Genomic DNA, 20,260 nt, shown 5'->3' with positions numbered 1-20,260 from the left:
GAGCCAGATTGATACCAGATTTTTGGGGTCTTTACTCATACCAGTAGTATGGAGTAATACATTCAGGTAATTATGTGTATTATTATTTATATAGACAGAATATATACATATATTATTTTTTTGCCATGTTCACTTCAGTGTGGTTATTGTGGTAATCAAACACATAAAGGAGGTAGGACATTTTACAGACTAACAGTAAACTTTATTGTCAAAACTGAAATCAGTGAAATGAAACAATCAAGTTAATTATAAATTACCCAGGCAACTTCTTTCTGCATTATGTCCCAGCTTTTTTATAAGGTTTTTCATATTAGCCGATACTGATCTGTGATAGGCCGATATTGGTCGACCAATATATGGAAAAGCTCGAATAAAAACCATCTCATTGAACATTACACCAAGTCATACTGGACTGACATTGTTCATTTCTTCTTACTCAAAGCACTTTACAACATGTCATATTCACACACACACATCCATATGCTGATGGCAGAGACTGCCATCCAAGGTGCAGGGGAAGGAGCAATTTGCAGATCTGTGTCTTGCTCAAGGATACTGAAACAAGCAGCCAGTGATTCGACCAGCGATTTGCTGGGCGAACCGCTCTGCCTCCTGAGCTACAGCCGGCCCCGTTATTGGACCATGTTACCTTTTTTCTCACTCCCACAGTTTATCTTTTACTTCCTGACTGTGCTGACCTTTACGCCAGTCTTACATTGTGTGAGAAGAAATGCCAAAGATGTGTTTGAGCTTATTTCAAGACAAGTGACTCTATCACAGTTAGACAGCCAGAGAGCACTGACACGTGTAAAATGTCCTGTACAGTCTATAAAACTATATATATTATTTATGTTTCACTTATTGATATATAATATATGTATATAAAATATTGGTATTGGCCACCAAAAGGCAGCATTGTCACACTAAATGTCTAGGTTTTCCCAGTTAAATAATCTGATGTCGAATTGCTGGTGTAATGGGTCAGAAGAATCTATTCATACTTTCTCAGACACAACCATAACACATACTGATAAGTTCTGACCAAACTCTTTATTTCTTCATTTATAATTATTAGGGCCTAGAAATGTTTTGATATTTGTGTCACTACTCTTGTTAATACTCTTGAGTAATAATACCAGGGATGACAGGGAAGGGATGACATCAGTCTTTCTAAATTGCATTTATTGGCAGATCTTGCAGAGCTTTATTTCCATCAGGTGACAGTAGAATGACATGTTGCGTTCAGCGCAAAGAAAGACAAACCAAAATCATGTGGAAGAACCTTCTCACTTTATTAGAGCAATGAGCATTAATCTAATGCATATTATTGTGAAGAAAAACACAGTTTAACACGCTCTCTGTTGCTACAGTGCAGAGAGAAATGCTGACTATGACACGACTGATATGTTTCGCTCCATGAAAACACAACTACAAGAAAAGTTGTATTTTACCCACATCCCTTCATGCTCAGAATCACATGTCGGAGTCAGGAGTCTGCAGTGTGCACTTTTTTTTTCTTTTTCTTTTTTTTTTTTTAAAGAAAGCAAAAAACGGTGTTCATGCATCCTACACAGCTGCTCTCCTCTTGCCTTCTACTCGATCTCGTTGGAGGATCCCACAGTGGCCCTGAGTTCCATTTCTGCAGGGGAATCAAAGAGGAATCAGGAAGCTGCAGGAAGTGCACACTGTTCTCTGCTCTCTTGGATGATTAGTCTATCCTGTGTATGTTCAACAGCTATCTCAAATAGATTGGTTACCTGGGCAAGGTCCGCTTTCTAGTAAAATGTCATCGATGGCGATGTCGCTCCTCACTGATGAGCCCCTGATCGCTTCAAACACAATCTGGAACAGTGACACAAAGAGGGAAACAGTTGCTTAAATAAAAGGCTCTGAAAACCCATTTTCTCAGTCAGCGTCTGACTGTGAGTGAAAGGCTGTGATGGAAAAAGCAATCAGATACTTGAGTTAGTGTATCAATGCAACAAACATTAAAAAATATGAATTTACACATAAACTTCCTAATTAAAGTATGTAAGAATTACTAAGAGAATGTATTTCTAATTGTTTGACTAATATGTGACATTTGATTATCAATACTGATGCATCAATGGGTGTGTGGATACTTGAATTGACTACATAGCAAAGACTGCTTTTGTAAACAACAGAATGAGGACATTTTTGGAAGGTGGGGACTTTTTGGCCAGTCCTTACGATTTCAGAGGGCTGTTTGAAAATTAAGACTTGGCTTTATGGTTTGGCTAGTTTAATGGTTCGGGTTAGCCCTTTTATTTGTGATGGGTAAGGTGCTGGGAAATGTGTTATGCCAGTGAGGGTCCACACAAGTCCTTAAGTACAAGTATGTTTGTGCTAACAGAAATAATTGAACAACAATGTTGACATTAAATGAATCAGTTAGGGTATCTATCTGGCAAAAAATATTGAGCTTTCTCTGTTTCCAGCTTCTTAAATGTGAATATTTGCATTTTATAAAGCACACAAATGACAAGAAAATAGTCTAACAAATCTGAAGCGAAAATAATCATTAGTTGCAGCCTCACAAATGTGATTGTTAAAACAGTTCTTCCTCTCGAAGTGCATGAGCCAGTTGCCATGATTGTCTTTCCTCCCATGTCCAGCTTTAAAATAGTAAGCGGTTGGGAGCCACTTGCCTGATGCTGGCTGTCACACTGGAAGTCCACTGTGGCCCTCAGCCAGGCAATGCTCTGTTCGCCGCTCCGTTGCCACAGCAACACGTCGTCTCCATCCTTGTCGAGGTGAACGCTGAGCTGGCCCGTGCCTGAGCCGTACATGTGATAGTAGAAGCTCAGACACTGAGGCTGTCTGGAGCCTCTCAGAGGGCGGGACAGCAGCCGTGCACTCTGGCCAGGCACTAAGGGTGACGCCTCCAAGTACATGTAGTATCCTGTCAATCAAAGGTTTGTCTGATTACAGCTGGGAACGATGCTGGCTTTACCCATACTGTGTGCTTTTGAGGTACAGAATAACCTTTTTTAAAAAATCTCTTTTTGAGCATGTCTATGAGCTGAGTTCATTAAAACATGGAAGCGGAGAGTAAAACAGGGGCCCCTCACCGAGTCCCATGGTGTGGTCTCCTCTTGGACCCGTGTACGAGGTCGGGGTGGGTCCTCTCCTCCATTCCCAGTCGGCCTCATCGCTCTGCTTGTCCTGAGTGTAGCCACACAGGCCAGCCTCAAAGTCACAGTGTCCCGGGAGAGACAACGCCAACGAACCTGCAACAGGAAGATGATGATGATGATGAAGAGCCATTATTGAGACAGTCAACCCTAAAACACACGTATTGCCTGTATCTCTTCGGACTCACTTCGCTGTAATATTTAGTCACTTTGCGAGAGGGAAGATTTGGACCAGGATTGGTGAATTATTCTCAAAACAGTGTGAAATTATTGGCCATTTGTCTGTCCGTCCATGCACTTGCCAGCATGAACACACTCCACCCACACACACTCACTGCTTCTGACCCCATTCCTCTGCAAGACTATGCGTGTATAGATAGATGTATTGCTGCAGCTATCAGCAAGCTAGTCACACAAGAATGGAAAAAGAAAGTGCAGCGTGAAGCAATTGGCTGTGGTAATCAATGATAAGGATGCACTGCGCTCTCTGTGCACAGCCACTGAGCTGAAGAACAAGAGCAGCTAACCAACTTAGCACAAAGCACACACCGTACGTTTGTGACAGCTCCAGTTGTGGTCAAACATTTACACACACCTCTATTTAAAAATACAGCCCTGATTTCGAGACTGGATGTATCCTCTAGAAATCATGGCTGCCATCAGTTATACAGCATGCTGCTCTATTTGTATGAATCTTGGAACGGTTATATTCGTAACATTAGTCTCTGTTTAGTCTTACAACATTATAAAAGCAGTTGGTACCAGAAAGGTTTTTACCTGCTGTCAGCTCACAGTCTCCGAGGCTCACGCTGATGTCGTCCAAAGCCACAGAGCCGCAGTCCCAGAAGCTCCTGCAGGTGCTGACGAAAGCCACCTGAGCGGTAAAGTTAGACAGTCAGCAGAGGTGTCTTCAGGAGAAGACTGGTTTTGCATTCTTAAAACCATGAATCATTCGCAGATCAGCTCTGAATAGAACCCAAACCACACTTAACAACAGTTTGTTGTGGTTTCAGCTTGCTTTGTGCGCTGTGTGACATTATGAAATCATCGATCAAACGCTGTGTGTGTTTTTAAATCGGCTCAATATGCGAACAAACGACCAGCGGGGCTGAAATCTTGGAGCTTTTTGGCGTCCTGATGAATTTATTCTCACCATGCAAAACACATGATGATGATCGAACAAATTTAACTTCCAGTGATTGTTTCTTTATTGGTGACTTCATCTCTTTGTCCTTTATTGTGCTGCACTGTTTTAAATTCCTGCTTCCTCTCCCTTGTTATTTCCTACTGATTCATCCCTTTTATTTGTGTTTTTATTTGCTTGACTGTTATTTTATAGTTCCTTAGGTTCTTCTGAAATAGTTCCTTTCCTTTTTATAAGCCATGCCAGCAACTATTTGTATATACCAACATTAAATGTACAGACGTTCATGTTCCCCAGAGGATGAAACTAAATCATTCTCATGAAATGTCCTGACAATCATTGGATGATGTCTTGAAATCTGGGCCGTATGCTAGTGATCTTATGAATTTTTCATGGAGACACATTTTTTTTTGCCACAATTTGATTTCAGCTTCGTGTGATGTACAGCCACCTTTCTTCCCTCTAGTCCTTCTTCATTTGCTAATTAGTTGCTTACTTACCCCGTTATTTGATTATTAATTTGTTTTTTGACCTGCTTCCTGTCCTCAGTCAAGCTTTTTTTTTCCATGCATGAGGTATTTTTCTGTTTTCTCCCACTACTCCTTTATTTGCTGTATTTGCTTTCTCTTTTGTTGGTTTGCTTGTATATTCTTTACTGAATCCACACATTCTTCTTCCTTTCCTTTGTCTTTCTTTTCTCTCTTTTTATGTACCCCTTGCTCATCTTCTCACTACCTTATCTTCTCCATTGTTTTTCCGACCGATGTGGTGTTCCCTCTGACCTTTGCAGGCTGTGTCGTCTGGAAGGTGACTTCCGTCGCAATCCAGATTCCTCTTGACTTCACCGCTTGAGTCCAGATCCTCTCCTGGCTGCTGATCTGCTGCAGATACACTGCGAGAGCCCGGTCCGTCTGGTTGAAACCTGCAGTTGCCAGAGATATTTCTGGTCGGTGAGTCAGTAAAATGAATCACAGCAGAGGATTCGCACATACACTCGAACACCACCGCACATTTATAGAGAAGTTCTTGGGTGCCACTCACCTCTCAGTGAGTAGAAGAATCTCAGGCAGTACTTCGTGTTCCCTGGCAGAGTTGGACCCATCAGGCGGCTAACGTATCCGGAGCGTGGGCTGACTCGGGAGTGAGCCAACAGGAAAGATCCTGGTGAGAGGAGAAAGCTTTTATTTTCTTGCTAAACTCTCTTCCTCGGAATCTGTTCGCCATCAAGGTTCCCATCACTACTTGGACCTGGTACTGATCTTCACGTCAGCAGTTTTCAACTGTTTTCAGCCTCAAATCCGGTTTCATTCTACAGTACCACGGCCCCATTCACAGGATTTACTGTTTAAAGCTGTGTGAACTGATTTTTCTCTTTTTTTTTTTCTCTCTCTTCTTTTTTGCCTCAAGGGGCCAGAAGAAGGATTCAAAAGATGCCAACAGATGGACAGCAGCTCCCAGAAGATACTGGCTGATATACTTTGTTTCGCCAAACATGTCATCCACTGTCATTCATTTGGACTTTTGTTATTGACCCCCTGATATTTTCAAGGCTGATATCTTGCTGTCCACCAATTTTTAGCCTTTAGCTGCTCAATGCTCCACTGTGTTCACCAGCTTGTCTCTAGCTGCAATTAATGTTTTTTTTTTGTTGAGTAAGTTAGCTGAAAACAGATTCCTACTGAACTAGATCGCAAAGGAGCCGTAAAAACCTCTGTAGAGTTGCAAATTCATCACATGATTGTCGTGGGTACTTCATCAATTTAGCGTTATGGGACTGTCGCTACCGACTGTAAGACTTCCCTCAGTTTACTAGACTCTACACATTTTGGTTGGTTATGCTAGTGGCTGTTCCATTTAATGTGTAGCATGTCAGGCCTGTCGTGCAGTGACAAGTGTCAGACCAGGAGTCTGAACACATGTAGCTTCTAGCCTCAAGCAGAGAGATGAAGAGCGGATCAAAAAGGTCTGGAAAGCTCTCTTATTTCTAACTCCACATCTCCAGATTGATTGTGACATCACATGAGAACATCACACAGCTCTCTCCGGAGCCACAAAAGGCGTTACGGAACTCTTTCTAATATCCAGTAGAACTCCTCAAGGCCTGTTAACGGACTTTGAGATGTGTAAAACTGCTGGGCTTGTAATGGAGGTGGTGATATCAGAAATGTTCCGAAATCCATCATCAGTTGTTATATCCCACCTCCACCTGTGGTGTGGTCTCCATTCCGAAATATGTTGGGCTTCACGGATACTCTCCTCCACGACGACTCCGTCCCCTGCACCTGGGTGTAGCGGCAGAGACCTGCCTCAAAGTTGCAGTTGCAGATGGAGGGGTCGAAGGTCGGCTCTGTGGGAGTAAATCAGAACGACACATAATGCCTCCCCAGAAGATAAATTGTACATGTTTCTTTTGCATCTTCGGGCTTCTATCGGATGTGTTGGATGTTCAGAATCAACAGTGACTGTGGCTGTGGCTGCAGCTCACCAGAGTCTGTGCTGCAAAACTCTGGAGAAAAGGAAATGTCATCAACTGCAACACGTCCGCCTCTCGGACTGTTAAAGGCCACTTCAAAGACCACCTGGAGAGGCAGACAGACACATGGCGACAGGCCCTCGTAAACAACGCTGCGTGCTATTGTGTGCACACAGATGTGTACCTTCAGTCCGATTTATGCACAAGGAAGGTCTAGCACGAGCAGCTCCTTATTAATTGTGCATGAGGTTAACTAGCTGGGTACAAAGGCAGATAAAAGGCAGATGCACATATTTTAAAAACAGTTAGTGGAGGAGCATCTGTCGGAGAAATGCCCTCTAGGACCCCGTCACAGGCTGCACAGTGGACCTAGGCTAAATACAAGTAGGTAATATGCAGGTTCCAAAACACAAGAGATGTACGATGTCAATTTCATCGTGAAAATTCCAACAAAACAATCCTCAAACACTAACATGACGAGGTACGTTGTCCCTAGCACACACAACAAAAGGATTCCAAGCTGAAGCAGTTGTTAATCACCTGTTTCCCTACAATTCCCAAGAGCCTTTTGAGTCAGCTGCTTTAAAGATGTTATCATGAGGTGACCTGGAGGAGAAGAGTCTGTCAGGAGTCAGTGAAATTCAGTATCTATCTTAAGGTTGTTAGGCATTAGCCAACATTAGTCAACAGGAGCTACTGGTCATACCGGATCACACGAGACTATAGCAGCACAACCCCTGAATGAGCAAGCATATATAATTCGAAACTTCACTTGTAAGAAGAAGAATGTGTTATTTCTTCCCTCAAAAGTTACAGTGACAGTTACACAGACAACACAGATTTATTTTGGTCTCTCACAGACTGAACACGATCCTTTGGAATCACTCTCTCAATGCTCTGAGCGAGTAAATAACTGGATGGAATTCACACACAGATTAGGCTGCATAAAGACAGGATGGAGATCAACGAGAAGGAAATGATAAAAGCTATTGATTCCAGAGCTAAAAAGACAAAACACAAAAAACGCAAGAGCTGTTGTCGAAATCAAAAATTAGATTAGAAAAGATTTAGAGGAACTCATTCTTCCCCTAATTTCCAGCAGACAGGAGGTGCAATGTGATCCCTTGTGAGGTCTTTCCAGAAAGAGCGTCAGGCAACTTGGGCTCAGTCAGAGAGTTTCTGTTTGAGTTCTAACAAGAAAGAGCACAATGCTATTGATACTTTACTCAGGCCTGCAGTCACTTATGGAATAGTTTTGAAGTGCTGCTACCACCTGATAAATCACAAAATACATGAAGAATATAAACTGTGTAAGGCCCTCATTTAATGTACAATATAGATAAAGCTGCCTTGCTATGATATCAGTTCATGTAAAAGTCATCACATACAGCTTCAAAGTGCCTTGAACATAGAGGCGACAGGACATGCTCACACCGACCTGTACAGAGTACGGTGCCTTCAGGTCCACCTGCACAGGTATCCATTCTCCCGGCATCTCGCTCCAATCACTGTGGCTCTCTGTTCCCGCCTTCCACAGCTCCTGGTACTGACCCAGTCGGTCCCTGGTGTAAACAGAGAACAGGTTCCCTCTCTCCTCGCTTCGCTGGTACTGAAAACTCAGGCAGCCGGACATGGGCACCGTCGTCATGGGAGACACAAGCTTGGCCACTTCTTTGAAAGTCTTGGCGTAGATGGAGTCCACGTACATCAAGTGACCTGAAAGGTTTTGAAACCAGTGACATCAATGACTCCGATGGAAGTTTACAAATGATGAAGTTTACAAATGATCGGGCCTTTATTTTGGGGTGTCTGCTAGGAAATGTTTACATGCTTTTATGTTTTATGTATATCTATCTATCTATATCTGTATCTATCTATCTATCTATATCTATCTATCTATATATATATATACATATATATACTGTATATATATATATATATATATATATATATATATAGAGAGAGAGAGAGAGAGAGAGAGAGAGAGAGAGAGAGAGATGCAGTCCCTCTATTCACTCTCTGTGTGAATGCTCTGTATCAGTGCCTGTCTCTACAAGCGCCCCCCCCCCTAGAAAAGATCAGTTTGTTCTGGTTAGTCAGCCCTCACAGGCCCGAGCAGATGATGTCTCTGCATTAGCTCTCTAACTGTTTATTTGTGTATTTGGACAGGGTAGGTGGGTCAAATAGTTGTGCATTTTTTCATGTTTAGTTTTGGTCTTTTCACAAGCTTCATTGCCAATATAAAGATAGAGTAACTTCATCTTAATCTTGAGGAATAAATCTTATCATAACTGACAGGAATTTTGGCTATGCAACTATGCAAAATGAAAAAACAAAAAAAACAAAAAACATAAAGAAATAGAATTTTACTTAAAACGTATTCACTTTGACTCGCTGACCTAAAAGTTCCTATAAATAACACTCACCTGTCTTGTTGTTGTATGTGTGGTCATTTATGTTGTTGTTAACCACCTGGGTCCCGCCTCCTCCCACATACCAGTTCACGTTGGCGTTCCACTGATTACTGTATCCACACAGGTGAGACTCCTCGAAATCACACTCTGGGCGAGGACAAACCAGAAATCAGAAACAGATGGTGGTGGGTTCGAAACACTTTCAACTTGATCGTATAGCAAATTGTGTTCACATGTGTCTGAAAGATGTGTGAATGATGTACGTGTGAAATAACTGACCCAGACAGTATCCGGGGCTTATGTGGATCTCAAAGATGGCCACGCTGCTCCCAGCGCTCCGTCCAGGTTTACCTTCGATGACAACCTAATCAGCAACACATGTCCAGTTACATCCCGCACCCAGTGATATGAAGTGACACGGGGATGACATCATAGAAGGTGAGCGAATGTATAGAAGGTCAGAGAGTGCACACATGGAATGAGATCCAATTTATTTCCAAAGCTCTGGTGAGCAGCAGGTTTGCTTTAGGATGATGTGCAGAGAGAGAAAGGACACACAGGAAGACGGAGAGGGAGCACATTTGTTTAAACATGAGGTCAGGGCCTGTACATGTGAGGGTGTGTTTCAGATCAGGAATAATCTCACTCATTCAGGCAAATGAAAAAGCATTTTTTGTGTGTTTGTTTTAAAAACTGAATAAGGATAATCTTCCTATCTCAAGTGTTAGCAAATACGTTAGCATTCATTTAAAGCCATGTTTGTGTCCACCTGTTGAATGTTATTCCCATTTTTGCTCCTTTCAGCTCTGGTTTGGTCTCCACCAATTAAACCAAGAAAGATATTCAGGTCTTTATCTGTCAGCTGTTCCAGATGTATCTCGCTAAGGTTATTCACAAACTGCATTTGTTGTTTGGTGCTTGGCAGCTTAAGTTTAGTTGGTTTATCAAACAGCTGCCTGCTGCTGCTATGAAGTGTATTAATGAGATCACCGACACTGAACTACAAATAGTTAAACCAAAACTACAAGCTATGAGAGGCTAAAATGCGCCATAGAGCAACAAATTTGAGGTATTTGATTTCTGTTCAGAATGTATTTGTGAATAGATGCTTTACCAGATTTAACCATAGCTACTTTTCATATATTAGCTTCTCACTGTTAAAGGAATAGTTTAAAAAAAGGTGAAATATGCATATTTGCTTTCTTTCTAAGGGTCAGATGAGAATTTATGTTTTACTCTCATGATTTTTGGTGTCCCTTTAAGAGGATACACGGTGTAACTATTACTGGTCGACTTTGTTTCTTTGGAAGGATGATCCAGGTTTCCCCCTGCCTCCAGTCTTTATGTTATGCTAACCCAGCCGCATCCTGTATCCAGCCTCAGAGTTAACACACAGATGTGAGCTTTGGGATCAGTCTTTTCTTCTAACTCTTGGAAAGAAGGCAAACGAGCATATATGTATATATACAAAATGTTAAATCATCCATTAGGCAGGAAAATAAATTGATCCAAGCGGTTTTAGCCAAAATATTGGTGTTACATAATTTTCATGGTCTTTTGGAAGACAGAGCCGTCACCTCTGTACTGTACTGTACTACTTATAAGGTCTGGCTATGAGGTTTACTTGGTGGCATTACGTCCAGTGAGAGTAAAAAGCAGAGCATTCTATCAGTGTGAAATTCAAACCCCTGCCGTATGAATTTCTTTCACCTAGCTCTGCACTGGCACATGTTTATGTGCTGAGGGGCCCCTGGCACAGACCCCACTTTCCCTCATGTGGGTCACAACCCTGTCAGACTCAGCCCCGCCTATGCATATAATCTAAACATGGGCTGTACTCTTCCCACAGTGTTTAGATAATGTGTGTGTGTGTGTGTATATGGGACTGATTCCACACTTCACATTGGCAGCAAATTGGGCCTGCATGTGTTCTGTCAACCTATATGTGTTTCCTCCCACGACAGCGTGAAATGTCTTCTGACCTGGCAGCCATTTTAACTGAGCGGGCACTGAAAGTCAGCAGTTACACACACTCATCCCAAGCTGCACTCTGCACTTGTAATCTTTGATTACAATATTAATAATTAAGTAAATAAATAAAAAAACTAACATTTAGCATAAAGAGAAGAGCAGTGACTATTGATAATTCAAATATATATATTCTATTACATTTCTGATGTATCTTGAAGTTCTGTACTTCCAGAAGAGGGTGAATTGCAGAGGACCCTGTATTTGTTGTATTACCACTGAATTGTGGAAAACTTTTTTTCATTTCAACTCGATTTGCCCTCATCCTCATTCTATGATAGTTTTGTGATGAAGAAATCAATGTTACTGCTCTGAAGACAGTCACTGAAGTATCTCCTAAAGTTAAGACTTTATTTTGAAACACAGTATTTCCACTATTATATTACTACATTAATTTTATTCAAGAAATTGTAACATTTTCTCACGATATTATGATCTTTCCTCAAATGTAAGACTCTCAGATTAGTTTGACCTCCTCAAAGCCAGTGTTTACACTGACCCTCATATCCCACTGATAACCAGACAAAAATACCCTGTGTTAACTCTGGTTAGACTCTAAGAAAGGTTCAACTGTCAGTATGTTGTTTCATTCAACATTCTGATATAAAGGGATGGAAGGAACATAAAAAACCTCCAGGTATCATTAGAAGAACCTTGGACTTTACTTTGGCCTTGTATCTTTTTTTTTTTTTTTAAATTAAAGTTTGCCTCCTGTTTAAGCAAAGACTGGACACTTATATTTTAAAAATGAATGTACCCTGTAGGGCTCAGTAGTGTTCTGCAGGTCCATGCTTGAGATAACCCAGCTGTCAGAGGGCTCCTGGCTGCTCCACAGCGGCTTGTCGAAGCTCTTCCCCTCTGTGCGCTGCAGGACCTCAAGGCTGCCAGACCCGGTGATCTGGTAGACTAGCCTGAGGCAGCTCCACTCACTCTGCTCCATGGCAGGGCTCAGCAGGACCCCTGTGACCTCCCCCTGTCGCTCAGCATCTGCACCTATCGCCGTATCCTGGTCATCAGTCATGACTGCGTCCACTGCCATAAAATGACCTGAAACAAAATGGGATGTGGGATTCAGAAAAAAAAGCTCTAAATAAAGGAAAGCTTCAATCCTGTTCCATGGGACACAAATGAATTGCCTCCCAAATGACTTGTAACAGTAAAGTAGAGGAGAGATTGAATGTTGGAAAATAATCATCATGGCGCCGACATGTTTCTAGGGTAACCCAGAATGGTCACAGCAAACACTGGGTCTGAAGGAGCCTTTTGCTTTTTTTTTTTTTTTTAGCGGCCACTAAAGGGGAGGGTGAGACGAGGGGTGCTCACTTGGTTGCAACCAACAACTTCACCACTAGATGCCACTAAACCCTACAAACTGGACCTTTGTTCTTTACGAACTGAGATTTTGGAGAAACAAGGCTTTATATCCGAGCAGCGATCTTCTTTTCACTTGGATTCTAGACAAGGTAAGATGTGAAGCTCTGTCATGAAATGTTGAATATTTTTTTTCCTAAATCCCCAAAACGAACGCAGACCTGATGCAGGTCTCTTTGATGGGGCTAACAGTAGGGCAGAAGCTTGTTAAAGGCTGGAAAATCAAAACCCTCTGACCTGGTCCTACTTCAAATCCACCTCAGCTCCCATCACTACAATGACTCCTTGCTACTTCTCTGCTCCAGGGCCCTCTGAGCTCTCCTTAGTGGTCTGTCATTTATTATTTGTCCCTGTGGAATGCCCTTCTGCCTCGGGCTCCTATATCCTGACAAACAAACACACATGCATACAAACACACTTTCCACACAGAGCTGAGCTCATTCTACCTTTAAATCAGTCAATTCAAGATGTTTTCTTTCTTTTTTTGCCAATTAGCCTCAATTGTTTGCAAATGTTTGTATTTTCACACTGAATAGACTGAACTGAAAGTGAATCAGTCCTTGCTCACCCTCAAACTGACGTGTAGTCCTGCTTTGATCAGTTGATGCCTTTATTGGATTCAGAGAAGGAGGAAGTGCATAATAAGTGCTTTATATATCTGACATGACTTCACTTGACGGCCTCAGCTATGCCGCGCTCAGACCACAGAATGGGAAGGGAGCACTGATGAAAGTAAATGAGCAAGAACTGAGCACACCATTAACGCACTAACTACAGCGACCTTTTCCAACAAGCCGTCGGCAATAGCAACAAGGATGGAAACAGGAAAGGAGAAAGTAGCTGACGTAACCCAGATGGAAGACTGATGGTGAGACAGGCTGCCACTGCAGAGCAATTTTCAGACAAGTATGAGCAAGGACCACGGCGGGAAAAACTGAATGTTTCCAACAGGATCTGGCTGCAGATACAGCTACTGGAAAAGCAGGGCACTGGCATACCAGGAGGAAGTCTGGCTCACCAATCAGGTGGAGTTTGATGGGAGGAATCCTAGCCACAACGAAAGACTGATATCACTCTTCTCTTCTCGATCACATAAAAGGAAAGAAAATAAGCAAATTTCCCAAAATGTTTCTTCAAACTTTTTTGCTTTTACTGATCACTCTGAGGCAACTACCGTTTGTGTAATGGCTGTGGAATGATATTTTTTTAATCTCGCATTTGGTCTGCCACCAGGCTCGACTGTTCCCACAAAACTGAAGGTCACAAAGGCAAGCGCATCTGCCATTGCAAGACCAAAACAGGAAGAGGCATTACTTTCCCCTGTCGCTATCCCCAGGTTATCCTGGAACAACTGGACTCCCGCTAGAGGAGGAGGCAAAGAAGGCACAGAGGGAAAGTGATAGGAATCGGACTAAAGCAAGTGTGAACAGATGGGCATTAACTCAGTGGAGAGCGCCAATGTTGTGTCAAAGTGTGTTCGCTCACTGATATGTGTTTCCTCTTACCACTGGGTTTTAAGATATGCATTCCTCCTACTTGATCAGTAAGTAACATAACCTGCCAAAGTATTAATACAATTGAGTGTTATTTATCAAATTTGAATTTTTAGTGTTTTTTTGTAGACAGTGGCCAGGCTGCTAGCTGTAGCCATGTTGCTGATACTGTCTTTGTGACAGCAGTAGCAGTAATGCTACAGGGGAACACTTGAAGAGGGAAACAAGGAATGCATATATAAGTTATACACAGTCGTTTAGTTAAGCCAGAGAGAATTAACTATTAGCTTGGATATTTTTAAATTTATGGATGTGTAAGTCAGAGAACTGGGATGTCTTCTGGCGCTGGCTAACTAAATCTATTCTTACTCTTGCCCAAATATGGCTGCCTGATGTGTGTTAGGAGCTGGTTAGGAGCTGGAAATGTGGATATCTGCTGATCTATTCTCAAAATCCAGTCCAGTTAGTAGCACCCGGGCCAGGTTTGGACCATTGGCACCTGGAATGAGACCAGCGCTCGGAGATTCTGGTGCATCCTTCATTACATAAGAGACTGAGCAGACCTGCCCTATTTAGGTGTGTTGTGTAAAAAAAAAATGTGTACATTTAGGGATGGGTTTTGTGTAGATAAGATTGGGTCATAGATGCAGGAGAGTGTTCAGTAACATCAACATGACCTCCACCTCTTAACGCAGGCCCCACCTCGTGTCACCATTAACTTGACAGGACTTGGCTGCTGCTGCGACATGAGGCAGCTGTCTGCAGTCATATCTGCAGCTAGACTCCAAACTTTCATCTGCAAAGGCTTTATTTGTAGTAAATCTTGGAGCACATGCGCCAAAGGAGAAGTTTGGAGACTCTAGCAACACGTTTCGCCTCTTTTACAACAAGGTAATCGGTAATCACGTCATGGCCAAATGATCTAATCTGCATTCATCCGCTGGCTTTGATCAGTTTACATAAGTAAACACTGACATAACCCTGATACGGGCGTGTTCATCACTCAGCCGCATCAGCTGCAGTACCAACCCAGTGAAAATGCCTAAATCTGTTATTTCACTCGCTCCAGATGTCCGCAGATGCTGGAATCAATGCAGTCCAGATGGGTTTCTTTTCACCAGTGTGCTTAGGTGGCAGCACCATAACAACTGCAACATCGCAGCTAAGCCTGCGACTCCTCAAAGAGCCAGAGAGAACTAAAAGAAAGCCCGCTCTTAATACATGACTCTAAGATAAAAATGCCTTCAAATTTAGAGGACTGAAGATGCTCTGCAGTACCATCTTTGTGCAGGTTCCAGCTGGTAAAGTCTGCATCTGACGTGTATCCGCAGGTGTCGGACTCAAAGTTGCAGGAGCCTGGCAACAGCTGGTTGTGGGCCTGGACGGTGGCTTTGAGCACATAGAAATGAAAAGAGAGAAGAGAGAGGCAATGGTAAGTATGAATCATAGCAACTGGCAGCAACAGAAACATGCCCTCATGCAACAACACTGGCATGATCATTCAAACGGACTCACCAGCAAAAGCCAAGAGGTAGAGTGGAAGCATCGCAGCTTTCTGTTGAAATAAATCCATCCTCAGAGGAAATAAGAAAAGCAAAAGCAGGCCTTCTGTTTGCATTCACGGCAGTAAAAAAAAAAATAATGCAGGGAAGTTGCGATCAAAGTTTGTTTTTAAGAGTTTTCTCTTGTGTGTGTCGTCTGAGTGTCTCTCCAGCTCAAAGACTGGCAGCACACTGCAGACTCTCCACCGGAAAGTGTGTGTGTGTGTGTGAGTGTCAGGACCAGAGGAGAAAGAGAGGGTTCTGGGAGGGAGAGAAGGAGGAGGAGAAAGAAGGTGAGTGATGAGGCCAGTGAGGGAGCAGGAGAAAGGGGCAAAAAGGGAGGGTGGGGGAGAGAAGGATGGGACGGATGGCTGGGGAGAAAGAGAAACAAGAAGGGGAGGACAAAGTTTGTAATTTGAGAGTTCCTTTAGGGAAGAAAGGAAAATAAAGTGTGATTAAGAGGAGGAGAGAACGAGCAACTTTGCACTCAGTGTATTTGATACATCACTTCAAATCATGTTTACAGTTTTTAGGTTTGCTGAGAACAAAATCTATGTTTCAGCAACAAAATTTTAGATTATTTTTGGTTGAAGAAGGAGCAGCTGAGAACGATCAAAAGACGTGAACTCCCTCACACTTTTAGGACAAAATCTGAAAGCAATGGATTTTAATTTTAACAATGCGCGGGAGTTCAGCAATCTTTTTCAGTGACAATCTGACCTGTTGGCAACCAACAGTCCCCATTGCAGATTTAGGGGTCAATGACACCTCAGTAATGGCAATAACACAGGGCCAATGCTACTGATTCACCTCCCCGCCCAGATTTGTCCTGCTAGTCTCTGGACTGACCCCTTAGCTTTCCAGTCAAGATTAGGCTTCCATTAGCCACAAGAATGTTATGACTAATGGTAAGGCTGTGCTCGCCAGAAAACATCCGGCAGAAATAGTGTGACATTGATCACAAAATGCTCTCTGACCAATAATAAACATTGGTTTTCTCTTAACAATTACTGCCATCTTTTCCTAACTAACACCGAGTGGTGTTGGTTGACATCCAAGTTGTAAATTTAGAGGTGGCAGATCAGAAAGCATCATGCCAGTAACAGTCAACTTCGCTATTGAGGTTTCAGATCCTGTTCAGCAAGCAGGGCAATACATCTCTTTGCACGTTCAGAGAGAAGGGAAAATTCTTCATGGGGTCGTAAACCATTGTTGTCAAACACAGCTCATTCACAAATGGTGGCATTCTGTTGATATGTACGGTTTACACAGCGTCCCAACTTTCTGGGAGTAAGGGATATAAATGCTCAGAATCTGCTAAACTAAGATGCCAAAAGTATGTGACCAGGATAAATTTTTTATTTCAGCTAGTCTCCATAGTTCCAACTAAGGGGGAATCTTAATGCTGGAGCAGGATGAACTGGAACACAAACTGGGAATTCCTGCACCCACATTCCAAAATGTTGTGGTAAGCCTTCCCAAGAGAGTGGAGGCTGGTTTTGAAGTGAGATGCTCAACAATTACATACGTGCGTCCAGCGTTCATTTTGGCACGTAGTATGTATCATCAACATATTTTGTGTATAGTTAGCTACAATTTCCTGAAACCTTTAAAGTCCTATCTGGAAGCAGTTTTATGGTGTTTGACTTTTTGAGGTGCGGCCTGAATACACAAATCATCAGAACTGTGTTTTGCAGACCTGCAGAGAGTCCAAACATTTTGCAACCGTCTGAAATATTTGCCCTGGCTTCGGCCTTGAACAGCTTGCAGGCATTCTGTATGTGTGAACAGGAACATGATGCAATTCTGCCCACATCCTACTTGTGCACCCTCGCAAAAGTCGGCGGACATTCTCGCGCAGTTTCCTCAAGTTTCATTCAAGCGCAAACGAACCATCTGGGAATTCCGGTGTAGCCATCACAAGAACATGATCCCCATAGACTAATGATTTAAACAATGTGACTCAAATTTAGGAATGACAGTGGTAAACTCACAAAAAATGTGATGTTTTGATGAGCAATGGACACTTCACTGTCACTTCAGCACCACCGGGAGACTGGACTGTGTTGTAGTTTTATGAGGGAGCTCTGTCATCCACATTTGTGATCCATCTGTCTGACTGGTTATCGCTCTCTGTCTTTGCGGTCATGTACATGATCAGTCTTTGACTCTTCACTTTTTTCACATTGTGGAGGTAAAATCTTTCCAGAAAGCGGATATTTATGGAACTAAAAGTTCTTTCTCAGGAAATACTAAGAACCTACATTATCTCCAGCTGATTTTCTAGAGAAATGATCTTTTAATGTGTATTTCAAATTTAAACAGGGCAATGTGTTTCACTGAGAACAGAGTACAAAGAGATCATTTTAGAAAATATTAGTTTTGGCTTGTTTCGCATTTCCATCTGTTTGATATCCTGGTTGTGTGTGTCTGTGTTAAAGCACGATAGTGCTTCGATCACAGTGTGTCATGTGCAGTGCATGCAGCAGTTAGTGTTTGGATGATGATACAGTTATGACATGTTTCCCTCAGTATGTGGTTTCCAGCCAGAGAGCTCAGCAGGTTTCCCCTCTGGCCCTCCACCCTTCCTATGGGACCACCCCGGACCACTGCCTCAAAAACAGTAATAAAGCTGCATAGAAAGTTTTGTATGAAAATGCGTTGCTCTTTGCAGAAAGCTTACTATTCAGTTATTAAACTTTTCTCAGAAACAGAAGAAATCTTAAAGAATTAAATTTGTCATTGTCATATTTGCAGATCTCTCTGTGAAGGGAGACATGGATAGGAATCTGTTCCTGCACAACAAATATATTATTGTTCCTGTCTCAGATAGCGTGCTTTAACTCCATCTGCTGGGAGGATTAGTAACTCACTTATAAGCCTTGGCAGCCAAAAATGCTTCATGTAGAATAAATCAACGATCAGAATATATAATACACCAATGAAATTGTGTGACAGTAGTGAACATTGGGAAAACTCAGCTCAAAATTATAACAGGTTATTTCCTCCTGATTTTCAATTTTTTTTTTCTTGCAGTTTTTCCCATTTCGCCCTGCAACTGTTATCACACAGTGTCACATTTTATGTCAAACCAGTTCAACAGTGCAACAGTCTGTCATATTAAAGGCCCTGAATTTAAAACATCTCACATACATAATGATACTTCTTTTGGTATCTGTCAATAAATGCATTTAAAAGATCTCAGATATACAATGATCCTTTTTGAAACATTTATCATCATCATCATCACGTGACTGCATCAAAACAGGAAACAAGGACAAAAACATAAATATTTAAACATATTTGTACAATGTTATAATACATATATTGTCTAGTATGTCCATTTAAATGTACAATATAAGCCTAAAAATAATCCCATCCTACAGATGTAGGGTGTTGGGACACAACATCTGATCATTTTATCCTGGTGTAGATTCTTATGACATCCTTAGTGTGTGTAATCATAGTGAGCAACAAATGACTCTGCATCAAGGATGCTTCAGGACATCCTGCCAAAAGACTAGTGTGTCAGAAGCCCACGACATGCTCAGCGATTTCAGCCAATAGGAGCACAGACTGCCCTTTCATGCACAACTGTAAACATGAAAAAGCGAAAGATGTTGGTGCCGCAGGCGGGAACTGTGCGACGGATGAAAGGTCACAGCGGTTCTTTTTTAGGCTTTTGTGAACAAAAGATAGCCAGCATCATACACACACTGCTCCAGGTGCCTTTTTTTTCTCTTCCTTTTTTTCTTTTTTTTTTAAAATTTTTGTTGTGCTTAGGCAAAGCTGTGCTCTGAGATAAATGTTAATGTCAGCATGCTGATTTTAACATTTGAAAAGTATGCTTACCATTTTAACTATCATAGTTAAGCATATTACCATGCTAAAATCAACTAATTAGCACTACACACAAAGCACAGCGGGTAACACAGCGGCACAGTGATCATCTCTGTTCCCTCACAGCGAGAGCCCACCGCCTGGGGGCTCTCTGTGAGGAGCCTGCATGTTCTTCTCTTCATGTCTGCATGGGTTCCCTCTGGGCACTCTGGTTTCCTCCCACTCTAAATTGGCCATCATCATGGATGTGAGTGGCATTGGTTGTATCTACGTGATGACCCGGCAACCTGTCCCTGATGTGCCTCACCACTGTCCGCTGGGATTGTCTTCAGACCCCCAGCAGCCTTGCAAAGGTTAACCAGTTACAGATAACGGATGCATGGATACAAAGCACAGCTTACAGTGTAATTCATTTTGCAGTTATTTGGTCGTAAACCAAGAACCAAATAACCAACCAACATTGAAAGTTTGACCTGCTGGTCAGGGGATCAGCAGGGCACAGATATCTGTTCCAAATTTCATAGGAATCAACATGATTATTATGAGGACACTTCATGAAAGAGGAGGTAAACACCAGAGGAAAAGTCAGAACATCGCCAAAACCAGTAGGAATCATTTCCTGGGGACCAATGATCAACTGAACAGCTGTTAAGTTACCTCTGTGTGGACCAGAGTGGTTTATGACAGAATCACATCCCCATACAAAGAGCTACTAGCTTTAAGATCACAAAAACTTGACCATATTACCAACACTTCTTTTTAGATATGTACAAATAATGGTACAATTTGGTAACTTTCTTA

The 20,260-nt window shown here is 42.2% G+C and overlaps 1 protein-coding gene across 1 annotated transcript; it reads right to left on the bottom strand.

Annotated features, from left to right (window-relative positions):
• Positions 1–1,268: 1,268 nt before the first annotated feature.
• LOC119030071 (MAM domain-containing protein 2-like) lies at positions 1,269–15,866 on the bottom strand. The gene is made up of 15 exons (XM_037117409.1): positions 15,594–15,866; positions 15,357–15,467; positions 11,972–12,261; positions 9,466–9,550; positions 9,199–9,333; positions 8,211–8,488; positions 6,785–6,878; positions 6,500–6,646; positions 5,341–5,460; positions 5,082–5,221; positions 3,933–4,029; positions 3,093–3,251; positions 2,670–2,923; positions 1,758–1,842; positions 1,269–1,639 (listed from the first exon to the last, which is right to left on the bottom strand). Exons 1-15 carry the CDS (start codon positions 15,694–15,696, stop codon positions 1,593–1,595), a joined length of 2,145 nt encoding a protein of 714 aa, XP_036973304.1. The 5' UTR covers positions 15,697–15,866; the 3' UTR covers positions 1,269–1,592.
• Between the last annotated feature and the right edge of the window lie 4,394 nt (positions 15,867–20,260).

This window comes from Acanthopagrus latus, chromosome 12 (assembly GCF_904848185.1).
Source record: "Acanthopagrus latus isolate v.2019 chromosome 12, fAcaLat1.1, whole genome shotgun sequence".
Taxonomy (NCBI): domain Eukaryota; kingdom Metazoa; phylum Chordata; class Actinopteri; order Spariformes; family Sparidae; genus Acanthopagrus; species Acanthopagrus latus.
The sequence above is the reverse complement of the archived record's forward strand: the minus strand, read 5'-3'. Positions and strand labels throughout refer to the sequence as shown.

Coding starts and splice junctions, on each gene's coding strand:
- LOC119030071 (XM_037117409.1), bottom strand. CDS start 15,696: ATGCAAACAGAAGGCCTGCTTTTGCTTTTCTTATTTCCTCTGAGGATG. Junction 4,030..5,081: donor AGACGACACAGCCTGCAAAG/GTCAGAGGGAAC, acceptor TTTACCGCTCAG/GTGGCTTTCGTCAGCACCTG. Junction 3,252..3,932: donor AGACTGTGAGCTGACAGCAG/GTAAAAACCTTT, acceptor TTCCTGTTGCAG/GTTCGTTGGCGTTGTCTCTC.